At 36.5% G+C, this 13,637-nt stretch overlaps 1 protein-coding gene across 2 annotated transcripts in view; it reads left to right on the top strand.

The window, feature by feature from the left end:
- Positions 1 to 11,997, top strand: part of PDE3A (phosphodiesterase 3A) — a 307,235-nt gene extending 295,238 nt beyond the window's left edge. For both annotated transcript variants that reach the window (XM_039249014.1, XM_039249013.1), the window contains 4 exons: positions 272 to 475; positions 1,408 to 1,563; positions 3,528 to 3,783; positions 11,205 to 11,997. In XM_039249014.1, coding sequence (XP_039104945.1) covers positions 272 to 475; positions 1,408 to 1,563; positions 3,528 to 3,783; positions 11,205 to 11,446 — 858 coding nt within the window. In that variant the 3' untranslated portion in view covers positions 11,447 to 11,997. The remainder of the gene's footprint in view (positions 1 to 271; positions 476 to 1,407; positions 1,564 to 3,527; positions 3,784 to 11,204) is intronic.
- The last annotated feature ends 1,640 nt before the right edge of the window (positions 11,998 to 13,637 follow it).

The raw sequence follows: 13,637 nt of genomic DNA, 5'->3' as shown, positions 1-13,637 counted from the left end.
CTAACTCTAAGCCCCTCATTTGCAAGAGTTTAGAATAAAGTTTCAAGGAAATGAACTTCATCTGACATAAAAGGAAATTTAACCAAGCAAAGTAACCATTGGTCAATGTAATTACAATATATAATTCTTAATAACCAACAGTCACAAGATAACATTTCTGTGTTCTGTGAAAAACGAGAATCCTGAAAGCCTTGCATATTCTTGTGTATTTTTAATTTTTTTTTTTTTTTAATTTAAAGTTGAACCCTCAGTCTCTTACTTATTTGCCTAGGCGGTGCTCTATAATGATCGTTCAGTTTTGGAGAATCATCACGCAGCTGCTGCATGGAATCTTTTCATGTCCCGGCCAGAGTACAACTTCTTAGTTAACCTTGACCATGTGGAATTTAAGCATTTTCGTTTCCTTGTCATTGAAGCAATTTTGGCCACTGACTTGAAGAAACACTTTGATTTTGTAGCCAAATTTAATGCCAAGGTAACTAGATTTGTACCAGTCTCCATTTTATGACCATATTGAAAGATGTCATGGAATCAAAGTGTGGAACAAAATTCATTGCTCTCACCTCTTATATGTCAAATGTGAAAATAAAATTCAATAAAATTATTAACCAGAAGAAGATATATAGACCTTGATCCGAATCTAGATATCTGAGAAGTTGTGGTGCTGTTTATATATATATTACATTTTGTGCTGCAGAGAAATAAAAATCTCACCATAATTGAGTTTTTCTTTGATTTAATTTGCTCTCATCACTGTGGTCTACTAACATAAATTATCTGGCTGTAGAAAAGGTCAAAACCCCAAAACAAAATTTCATACTTCAAATATAAACACCAAATTTAACTTAAGAAAATGTGTTATCATTTGTAGCTACATATATTTACTGATATTTGGTAATATATGCTTATTTATTTATTTAGAGAGCACAAGCAGGGGAGAGGGGCAAAGGGAAAAATAGGGATAATCTTAAGCAGGCTCCATGCTCAACATGGAGCCCAACACAGGGCTCAGTCCCACAGCCCTGTGCTCATGACCTGAGCAAAAATTGAGTCAGATGCTCAATCAACTGAGCCACTCAGGTGCCTTTTTTTTAAATTTATTTGTTTGTTTGTTTATTTATTTATTCATTTTAATTTATAGCCTCATATATATATATGCTAATTTTAAATAGCATTATTTTCAATTCAATAATTAATAATTATTTCATCCATCATTTATTATTTTAGTTTTCCAATAAGCTAATTTATTATGTAAGCCAATAACATTATTTTAAATAGCTAAGAAGTTCCTTATTTTTTGGTATTCTAATCTTTGCACGATAGGAAGATAATAAATATTGTTTATTCTTCAGTTCAACTTTTGCTTTCATTGAGACAAAACACGTTTTAACTTTGCCCCTCAAACAGGTAAATGATGATGTTGGAATAGATTGGACCAATGAAAATGATCGTCTACTGGTTTGTCAAATGTGTATAAAGTTGGCTGATATCAATGGGCCAGCTAAATGTAAAGAGCTCCATCTCCAGTGGACAGAGGGTATCGTCAATGAATTTTATGAACAGGTAACTAACTTAACTGTTTATCTGAATCCTACTTAGGCTGCTCATAAATTCACAAAAGCTTCCAAAAGCAGTAAAAGTGTGATCAGTCACTTTCACATTCATACTAACATGAGAAAATGCACTGACTAAAAACTCTTAACATAAAGTTTTTCTCAAGTATTGTGGAGTGTAGGAGGGCGAAGGAGAAGATACTGAGATAATGAAATGACCTAATGAAACATTAGGAAGACCATTGACATATTGGTTTTTTTTTTTTTAATAAATTGATTGTAATATAAGGTAATTTATATTTATATGGATGAATGTATATCAGATTAAGTTCATTTACTTTTTTTAAATGTTTATTTTGAGAGAGAGAGAAAGAGCAGGAGTTGGGGAGGGGCAGAGAGAGAGGAGAAAGAGAAAGGGACATCTCTGCGATGTCAGCACAGAGCCTGACACAGGGCTCAGTCTCATGAGCCGTGAGAGTATCACCTGACCTCGAACCAAGAATCAGACACTTAACCCACTGAGCCACCCAGTCACCCCAAGTTCATTTACTTTTAATAGTCAATAACAGCAGCATATGAAAAAGCTTTAAAAATAGATATTTTATTTGACATGATAACATGAGAATAAACGCACTACCAAAAAACCTACCACAAACACATAAACATGAAGTGATCTTTCCCATATTATTATACGCTGATCAGATTATACCTGAAACTTCGTTTTGAGTACTATGATCTACTCTATTAAGAGGAATGTGTAGACAGTGGAGCATGGGTAAAGGACAGGTATCAGTGACATAAAAGGAAATGAAAGAAGTGAAGATCATTACCCTGAGAGAAAATGGAGGTGATGTAATAACTGTCTTCAGACACTTAAAAGACTGACATGCAAATTTAGTATTAAGTGATCATACATTGTAGAGATTAAAGAAGATAAATTATCACTTAACATAGGATCAGATTTTTAAGAAACATGAGATTTCTTTTTGCTTTCCTAAAAATGAATATAACTGTCTATAGAAGATATAGTAAGATTGATTTCAAGACAATGGGAGAAAAAATTTGTGTTACGAAGGAATCCAGAAATAAGTAATAAATTGCCTGGTATCATTGGACATACTTAAGAGGGATTATAAAGAATTTTATAGGTTTAAGAGGTTTTATACATAGGACTCATATATAGAATAAAAAGTTTGTACTTTCTAGAATATAATGTATTGACTTTTCTAGAAATGAGATTAATTCATGATCAATCCCCAAATATTGAAATACAAAAAAATGAAAAGGATAATTTATAATCATTCTACATAGGTATAACCACTGTTGGTATTTCAGTATTATTTCCTTCATTAATTTTGCTAGATGACTAATAGTTTACAGTCTGTTTTATTTTTCCAGAACGATTTGAAGTAGTTCAAAATAAAAACACACAGTAGTACTGATAGTCATATTGACAAATAAGACTTTTAGAGACCATATAATCACAGAAGATATAATTCAACCAAAAGTTGGGATAAGGTAGCACTTTTACTTGAGCAATGAATTATACTAAGATTTCTGGTACCCAAGTCAAGAAAAAAAAAAAAAAAACCATGATAGATTATGTATTTGTTGGATAATTATTCCCAGCATTGCATTTTAAAGTACACTTATATTCTCATTTAAAAAGGAATGATATGTAATAAGAAGTACCATTTACTGTTACAGACCATTTCTTCTATTTCCTTTCAGTCAAAAGCCAAAACCTCAGGATCACAAAAGTGATAAATAGCAACGTAGCATTTCTGCAAGGATCTTAGTAATTTGAGTAGAATCTTCTTTTAGCAGTCAAGCAAAAGAGGGAGTTCACACATGAATGTCTGGGTTCTTACATAATTGCAAATTTTAGATGCCAAGTAATGTTGACTTTACTAGTATTTTAAACTTTCCATGTCATATTCTGGTTAACTATTCATGCTAAATTCCTATTTCCAGGGTGATGAAGAGGCCAGCCTTGGGTTACCAATAAGCCCCTTCATGGACCGTTCTGCTCCTCAGTTGGCCAATCTTCAGGAATCCTTCATCTCTCACATTGTGGGTCCTCTGTGCAACTCCTATGATTCAGCAGGACTAATGCCGGGGAAATGGGTGGAAGACAGTGATGAGTCAGGAGATACTGACGACCCAGAAGAAGAGGAAGAGGAGGAAGCACCAAATGAAGAGGAAACCTGTGAAAATAATGAAGCTCCAAGTAAGTTTTATAAAATCTATTTCTAATTTGTTTTTCCTAGGATTGGTTGTTTTTTTACATAAGTTCAGATAAATTTTATGCTTACACATGGTTTGTGTCCAGATATCATCTGCATCTGATTGTGGATAACCTCCCTTCTCTAATGTCATAATAGTAGCGACTATAGACTGTGGAATCTATTATAATGCTCATACAAAGATACATTCTCTATTATGAAGTAAAAAGAAATGAAGTGGTTGAAGCCTGTTCTTCAGAGTATCTTAATGATTTAGAGATGAAAGGAATTTCACATACCATATAGAGCAACAATAGACTTTTGTTGGCTTAGTTCAAGGAAGGCCATGTGAAGCAGTAAGAGGTAGTTATCACTCATTCATGTAACACATTTTTATTAAGCATGAGCGGTATGCCAGGCATTCTTCCAGGTACTGAAGATAGAGCCATGAGCAAATCAGACAAAATATAAATCCTTGCCCATTTAGACTTTTTGTCCAGTGCAGTCAGTAGACACTAAGCAGGACAAGTCACTAAATCTTTAATACATGAGGTACTGATAAATGCTCGAGTTAAAAAAAAAAAAAGAAGGGGGATATGAAATATTGCAGAGAAAGTTTAAAATTTTAGATAAGGTAGCCACAGATGGTCTAAATAAGAAAGACATTTAAAAAAAACTGAAAGAAGTAAGGGAGTGATCCATGGAAGTTGAAGTGGAAAAAGCGTTCCAAGAAGAGAGAGAAGCAGACTGTGAAAACATCCTGACATTGGCATTGGCTGGGTGTTCAAGGAGCATCAGGAGAGCTGGGGTGGCTAAGACAGGAAAGGGGCTGAGGAGGGGGCAGCAGGAGAGAGGCAAATGATGTAGGGTTTGAAGGTAGGGCACTGTAGGTCATAGTATGGAGTTAGGCTTTTATTTACTCTGAGTAAGGTGGGAAGCCCTGAGAGATTTTCTGCAGAAGAGTTAGTTGATTCAGCTTATATTTTAAATTGATTACTTCAGCTGCTGTATTGAGAACACTCTTGCATCTGAGGTGGGAGCAAGGGGAAGAAGAGGCTGTTGAAATTATACAAGTGAGAAATGACTATGGCTTTGAACCAGGCAAAGTAGTGGCTTTAGTGACAATAAAAAGTATTCACATCTGGTCATTGATTTGGAGCACACATGTAGCCAACCTAATCCATTTTAACTCACCAGATTACAAAAAGGCATTAGCTTTACTCATGTCTTGAAATACGCTCTGCTACTTCTCCTGTCATAGGGAGAAGGCCAAAAAAGCATAATTAGTAAAATCCATAACCCTTACAGTAACATGACACAAATAGTGTTATTATGTTCATGAAAACACAGTATGTGGTTTTACCTCTGCCTTCATAAAGGAAATACAGTGTTAATAGTTTTCAAAGCCCTTACCCAAAATATTACCAAAAAAAAAAAACAAAACATTCTGATCATTTATTCCCATATTTTAACAGAGTCAGGAAAATTCATGACTCAGTTCATCTTGGCCATCTAGTAAATATAGTCTAATATGGGTATTGACCCATTTTGCCCTCATATAAGTACTCTATTGTAGGCTTGCAAAATAGAGATAGAGAAATCTTCACAAACTATAAACTGATGAGACAGAGTTTTGCACATTTGGCTCTAGATTAAATTTTTGCTTCAGTTCTGTCCTACATTTTAACCTTGGTACAGAATGAGGTGAAAATCAAAAGTTGTTTTCCTTCAGTATTTCTATCATCAAAGAAATTATATTTTATTTCTCTGGTGCTTAAAAAAGGTTTCCATTAGCAATTTTGGGCAAATCTTGAGATTCGGAAGTTGGAGCCAAGACTTGGGATTCATGGCTTATGTTTTCATTTGTTCATTTAATAAACACGTATTGTTTTTTGTTTTTTAACTTCAGAGAGCCAGAAGGTAGTTTGCTGTTGAAGGACAGGGCATTTTGTTTTGTTTTGGTTTTTGGTTTGTTTCCACCCCCACCCCCCACCCCCCAATGAGTGACATTGGAAAGTGTTGTCACCTTAGACTCTTGGAAAAACTTTGTTCCCATGGGCCCTCACTGATTGCTATTTGAACTCAAACACATTGAAAACATATACACATAAAACAGGCATCAAGAATTGAAGAACACAGACCAGGAGATTTAACAGGCTCAACTTGTCAACATTGGCTTTACCAGCAAATGCGACAACCAGATATTCAATTACTTTTCATTCTGTAGGGTTAAGTTGCCATACTGACTTCCAGATTCTGATGTGTTACTCTCCAAACCCAGATTTCCTCACTTCTAATTCAGCTGCTATACAATCCGAGTAATTTTAATTTCATAATCAGATTGAGATGGTTAACTTGATTGAGCCTGAAAGTTAGGCTTCAGAAAAAATTTAGATTAAATATGCACTGATAATTTCAGCAATTTGCAAAACTTGGAGATCTCCCAGGAAACACAGAATTAAATGTTTCAATATGGTATCCTAGGGAAAGAAGGCTTTTTCCCAACCTCATAATTAAATCTGAAAGATTCCTACAGTGAACTAAGAGGTTTCTAATGAAGTACTAAGCTGCATTTAGAATTTGAGCAATGAAAGGCTCTTTGTTCTCATTTCAAAAGGTTCCAGTGCTGAACAATTTGGCTCCCAATACAGGCATGTTTTAGACCACCTGCAGACTCTAATCTACGCAAATGTATTTGGTACAAACTTTCTTCTACGTCACCGTATTCAGTTCAGATCCAGAGAGGTTTATTGCTAATGTTTAACAGCATTAATAAGAGAACAGCTGTTCTCATGGGGGCTGCCCTGAAAGGAAAAGGAGAAAAATCAAGCTTTTGTTACCTTCATCCCTTTGAATACACTGCCATGAATGTGTATAACTTTGAGATGGAGTAATCACCTTGGGCAGTAGTGTTTTCCTATAACCGTGATTCAAATCTGTCCTTCAGCCAATGCTCATCTGTAACTTTCTTGATTCAAAGGAGTAGGTTCAAAAGTATATTGATGTTGAAAACTTCCTCAACAGAAGCCAATTTGTACTTAAGTATAATAAAAGCAAAGTAGAAACAAACAAGTAGATGGCTTTGGTAGAAGAGTAACTTTATAAATTTGCCTTGAAAAGTCTAATGTAGTAGTAATATATTGATTTTTATAGAAATAATTCAGATTTTTAAAAATTTTAGTGTACACACACATACACACGCATATACATATGCACACATAGAGTCTTTGTTAAGAAATGTTTAGTTGAAGAAATTGATGTCGTGCTCCAGGAACCCCTGACCTCTGCCTTTGTGCCTGCCCCTCATTCTGCCTGGTATGCTGCCAACACCTTCACCTAGAGTATTCTCAAAATTTACCTCAGGTAAATTTTCTCAAAATCTCACCTCAGGTGTCCTGTTCTTTGAAAAAAAAATCTTACCTATCCCCTCACAACCTGAGTCTCTTGTGATGCCATGGTTTTAATGTATCAGAGAGAAATTGCACTACATACCCGTTAAAAATGTCAAGGAAGGCTTTATTCAGAACTATTGCAATAAGGGAGAGAAATGAAATTCAACCCCATTGAAACTAAGGCAGGAGAAATTTTAAGCATCAGCTAATGAAAAAGTACTTTAGGACCTTAGAGGGAGGTTGGCCAATGTCATTGAGCCATCTGTGTTTGCTAATTGGTACTTACTGAAGTTAGGCACCTTCCCTCCCATGAAGACTGAAAGTTAGGGCCCCTGGTTATCCTGATTATTTCATTTCAAAAGAATCAATGCCCATGTACTTGAGGAAGGAGTTCCTGGCTTATAAAACTGGCTAGAAACCGGGAGAAGATTTATCTGTATTACAAAAGAGCACAGAAAGTATCTGCACTTTCAAGTTTTATAAAGTAAATGCTATAATAAAAAGCAGGTTAGAGACATACTAATCTGGAAGAAACTGGTCTAAAATGTAGTCAAGCTAAGGGGGACATCAAAACCATCTTAGTCATATGCATACATCTGTCATAAAACATAGTATATATATTTCATTTTTTTGTCATCTTAGCTCTTTCTTCTATAAACATTAAGCTCCTTTAAGGCAAGCTCTTGGACTAATTGGTCTTTGTGTATATAGCATCCAGAAAATTGCTTGTCAATTAGGTGGTCAGTATAAATTTGATTGATGGGTTCATCTCATAAATAAAATAATACAGCAAATCATTTTTTAAACTCTTATGACTCAGCCTATACCCATTCCCACAGTTATTCAATTTAATAATTTTCTTATGTGTCTGTATGGTTCAAAAGTAATTCAAGATAATGTCCTTTTTTTTGAACTGTATTTTGAAATTGATCTTATCCTGTAAAACAATTATTTGTGGTATATTTTTAAATTTTTTAAATGTTTTATTTATTTCTGAGACAGAGAGAGAGCATGAGCAGGGGAGGGTCAGAGAGAGAGGGAGATACAGAATCTGAAGCAGGCTCCAGGCTCTGAGCTAGCTGTCAGCACAGAGCCCGATGCGGGGCTTGAAGCCATGAACCGTGAGATCATGACCTGAGCCGAAGTCGATGCTTAACAAACTGAGCCACCCAGGTGCCCCTGTTTGTGGTATATTATAATAAAACTGTTGAAGGAATCACTAGTACTTCCAAAAAATTTTGGTGGATGGCCTCCAAAAGATCTAGTTCCTTTGGCACATCTCATAGCTAACGGGGTTTTTTTTCCCCCTATTCTTACTTTTTTTTTCTTCTTTTTTCCTCCCAGATTATACATTGTAAATCATTACTACTTCATTAAGTAAACCCAAATATCCCTGCTGATATTTCTGGTAACTTGTACCGTTAACTCTTTAATGTAGTCCCAATGAGATCAGAATTTCCTGAGGACCACTTTTTCATATCATTGTCATTTTTATTGCTTATCACCTCTTCATCATTTACTTGGATCTGTAAAACAGAAACTAGGAAAAATATGATTCCTCTAGTAAACGCTTAATAAAGTCTAGAGCTTTGTGAATATACACAACAAAAGGAGAGACCGGCTTCTGTACATAGGGAAGTTTACAATCTAATAGGGGATCTTAGCCTAATTTCTAAATTCTTGGCCTAAGTCTAAAATGGTCACTCAGATGAAGGTACTGAAGTTATGTTCTGGCCACAAACAGACCCTCTTCTAAACTCAAGTCCAGATCCTACTTTACCTCTGCACTTGAAGGTCTTCCAGACATTTCAAGTTCAATATCTCCCTCAAATATCCTCACCTAACATTGCCTTTCCCAGTATATCTTATGACCAACTACTCAATGGCTCAGGGAAGACAGATCAAGGCTGTCTTTGATTCCTCTCTCTTCTTTTTTCCCTATACCTAATCAGTTGCCAAAGTCCTGTTGATTAAACCTCACAAATGCATCTCACATTTGTCTACTTCTCTTCATTTCCACTACATTAATCCTAGCTCAAGCCACGGTCATCATGCCATGTTCTCTCAGATGAGTCATTTTTTTTCTCTTTCTGCCACCTTTAAAAGGTTTTGTAAGACACAGTGTGGCTGTACCTACCTTTTCACTCTCTCCACTAGAGTAAAAGCTCCATGCTGGCAGTCATTACATCTATCAGTGAATGACCAGAACCTACCATACTTGGTACATATTAGGTGCCTAATAAATAGATAAGGCATTGGAAGACTAAATAGTGAATTATGGTATCAATTCAAAATTCTTTAAAATGTCTTATGTTTCATCTGCCAAAATTGAGCGTATATGCTTCCTCAAACAAGAGATGCAATTCTGTGAAAATTGTCTTTAGGACTTCCATATTGAACACACAAAATGTCTTGGTCACCAAGACAGTGTAATTTATTGACTTATCAAATGCATATTTGCTGAGCCTTGTTCTGTATAAGATATGTACTGGTCTTTACAAGGCTTCCTAAAAGAAGCTATAGTCTGGTAGAGGGGCTAATGCCTAGAATATATGAGAACAAGACAAGTGCCCTAAAGAATGCATTATTGGGGCGCCTGGGTGGCTCAGTGTGCTAAGTGTCCAACTCTTGATTTTGGCTCAGGTCATGATCTCATGGTTTTGTGAGTTCAAGCCCCATGTCAGGCTCTGTGCTATCCGTGCTACGGATCCTTCTTGGGATTGTCCCTCTTCCTCCCCCCCACCCCCCGCCCTTCCCCTACTTGTGCTGTCTCTATCTCAAAATTAATAAATAAACTTTAAAAATTTTTTAAAATAAAAAGAATGCATGCTATTGAGGACATTATTTTTGTTACAAGTGACAAGACTCCAGTAAAGTGAGTATATACAAAAGGAAAAATTACTAGTTCGGTTCAACAGAATGTTGAACTTACTTGCACCTGCTCTTGTCTCTGAGTCACCTGCCTGACAGCTTGATCTTTCTTTCTTCATCAGACTGGAAGTATAGCCAGCTATGTATTTACTTCATTCCAGATAAACAAGCAGAGGAGAAAAGATCCTTAGCCACCATTCTCTGACTCATTCCATGCTGTTGGGAAAATTTCCAGGGGAAGACGCTTATTGACCTGATTTAGGGCACATACATACTCATTGACCAGCTGCTGCAACAGGGCTGTGTTGTGGGAAGGTGGGTGGAGAAGGAGAGTTTGACCACCATTTCTAGAACTATATAATTGAAAGAAGGGATGAGAGTTTCTGATTTTAGATATGCAGTTATCAGAAAAAGATACCATGATAATGGGAAAGGGAAAAAGTGAAAACAATATATACTCTGAGAAGCATATATGGAGTGAAATGAGAGTTTAGAAGAGAGACGAGGAGACGGGGGAGAGATTATTTCTTATAGGAGGAATTCAATAAAATCTGAGTCTTAAAACAATAAATGGGCATGAACTTTCAGGGACTGAGAAGAGCATTTGAGAAGGAGGGCCAGTACCACCTGGAAAGTAGAAGAATTCAGTGTATATACGGAAGTAGAGACAGAAGCCAGGCTGTGGAAGATGGAAGACTCCAAAGCGTTGTTTGTGCCAGCTTGTGGGAAAACTTTGAGATGACTTGAAAATTAATATTTTAGTCCACATGAAGCAGAACAATGACACTGAGACCATCTTTACAGAGATCACTTGTAGACTTTTGTGGGTTGTATTAGTTGACAAAGTAAAGAACAAGAAGTTCTTCCAGTAGTTTGGGGGAAAAATCTGGAGGATCTGACTCTATTGAGAATAATACCAAGATTTAAACAGAACTTTATTGGGCATTACTGGATATTAAATCCGGTTCGCCATATGTCTCGATGATTTATTAATGATTGTTGCCGTCTTCCTCTTATTTCCCCACTCTTGAAAGGAACATTATTATGATATACAAATCAACTGGCATATGTATCTGGTTGGTACTTTAGTTCCTATTAATGATGTGAAAAAAAATAACCACCATGTACTCAGCACACAAATAAGTAATTTGGTGTTTTCTCAGGAAAGAAAACTTTCAAAAGGAGGAAAATCTACTGCCAAATAACTCAGCACCTCCTGCAGAACCACAAGATGTGGAAGAAAGTCATTGAAGAAGAACAGCGGTTGGCGGGCATAGAGAGTCAGTCCCTGGACCAGTCACCCCAACAGCATTCCTCTGAACAGATCCAGGCCATCAGGGAAGAAGAGGAAGAGAAAGGGAAGCCAAGAGGAGATGAGATCCCAACCCCGGAGCAAAACCAGTGACAATGGATATAATGAGCTGTGTTTCCCAACAGAGTGACTTGTCACAGACTCTTTTCAAGCCAGCACAACACTTAGACACAACACTGTAGAAATACAAGAAGATGGGCAAACAGCTATTGCATTTGGGAATTCTTCGCGTTTTATGTGTTTATTTTTACAGTGAGGTACATTGTTAAAAACTCTTGCTCGGAGAAGCTTTCACGTTTGCAACACCAGCTTCCAAGGATTTTTTTTAAGGAAGAAGTATATATGTGTGTGTATATAAGCTCGCACGTAGATACATGTAAAACATATTCACACACATACACCCACATGCACACTGAAAGCCAGGGTTACTGGCTCCACAATTTAGTAACATTCATATTAAGATATATAGTGGTCACTGTGATATAATAAGTTATAAAGGAAAAAATAAAGGAAAACAAATCACAAAGGAAATGGGGCGGCTTAGCAGGGAAACAGTGCAGTGAATGTAGGTTACCAACTAAGGAGCTTTTGCTCTTTGTACTGACGGATGAAAGTTCCAGAGCATTATTTGAATTCTTCTACATCCTGCCAACGTTGTGTGTGTGTGTGTGTGTGTGTGTGTGTGTGTGTGTGTGTGTGTGTGTGTATGTGTGTGAGAGAGAGGGAGAGGGTGCTTGTATGTATGTATGTGTGTATGTTGACAGATTTTTATGGTTTTAGTCATTCATAGGAGAGCTGCAGCAGATGATTCAGCACATCTGAACAAACAGAAGGCAGTTCACTTTGGAGTGTCTGAGAGGCAGCCATTCCAAATGCCGGCCTCCATTAGCTTCCGTACAGGGCCCTCTGCAGAGGAGGGTATTCACAGGCTGGTGAGAGGGCCACAGGATTGGTACTACTGCTAACGCACCACTTGGAGGCGCTCTATTGCCAACCTTAAACCTGGAAGACAGGCATTTTCCAATCGACTTGCCTAATGAATGTATAGGAGCTGTTTGTCTGTGAGTATGTCTGTCACGCACGTAAGATCAAATCACCTATTTTTAAGGGGATGGCATTCTTTATACATAAACACTTAAGAAAGAGCTAAAGTCAGATCTTTTAATTAGGTGAGAATTCTGAAAAGTTGCCAGAGAAGACCTGGAGAATTACTCTTCATGGTGATATTCCAGGTCTTAAATTGCTGCAAAATGTGTGGTAGAAAAGAAAAAAAAAAGGCAAATGGAAAGCCACTGTGGGATATATAGCCAGAGATGAAGCGGGGAAATTGCAACCTAGGGTCTGGTGTTTGCTGACATAGTGAAAGCCTGATTCTTGGCAACTGTTAATTGGCTTTGGGTAGAGAAGGCCCCACTGACAGCCTTGTTGTGGCATTCCACGTGCTGTGGGATAAGGTAGCTTCTATCTGCAGTCTGGCCCATTGTCATGTTTCTTTTGGCAGGGAAAATTACGGAGGGATTTTTGGGGACTGGGCCTATTATTGAAAGTCTTTTTTTTTTTTTTTAATTTGTTCATCTACACTTGTTTATGCTGTGAGCCAAACCTTATTTAAAAAGTTGATACTCACTTTCAATATTTTATTTCATATTATTATATTTGTCATGAATAGTTATCTTGATGTAAATATAAAGATTTTTTTGTTTCTGTAGATAGTAAACTCTTTTTTTAAAAAAAAGGGAAAAGGGAAACATTTTTATAAAGTTATATTTTAATCACCATTTTTATACATCGTATCTGTCTCCAAGCCCAGTAAGAGAGTGATGAATCACTTGCACAGAGGTCTAAGGACAGCCACATATCTACCTATTCTAACTTAAATGATAATCTGATAGTTATTTTAGGCCAATTAAAGGAGGGTGCCACAAAGAATATTTTTTCCCTAGGAACTTTTGCTAACTTTTGAGGCACTTTTGGGTTCAGGTCTCCCAAAGAGAAAGACTTGCTTAACCAATACCGAATTTTTATAATTGGTATCCATTTTTTGCCAGTGTTTTTGGTTATAATTCCTCCTTCAGTACTCTGTATGGAACTGTCTAAATCAGTGAAACGATCTTACCTTCTAACTTAACCTTGATGGTGATTCCTAATTTTTCTTTCCTCTGAAGTCATAGCAAAGAGTGTTTACGTTAAAAATGCCTTTGTTTCTCATAAATGAATTTCTTCCCTTCCAAAGCAGTGATTTCACATTAACCTATGACATTTTTCAGATAAGGCAAAGATACAA

Source organism: Hyaena hyaena, unplaced genomic scaffold, assembly GCF_003009895.1.
Source record: "Hyaena hyaena isolate Hyena2069 unplaced genomic scaffold, ASM300989v1 scaffold_326, whole genome shotgun sequence".
Classification (NCBI taxonomy): Eukaryota; Metazoa; Chordata; class Mammalia; order Carnivora; family Hyaenidae; genus Hyaena; species Hyaena hyaena.
Note: the sequence above shows the minus strand (reverse complement) of the source record. Positions and strands in the feature narration are given on the sequence as shown.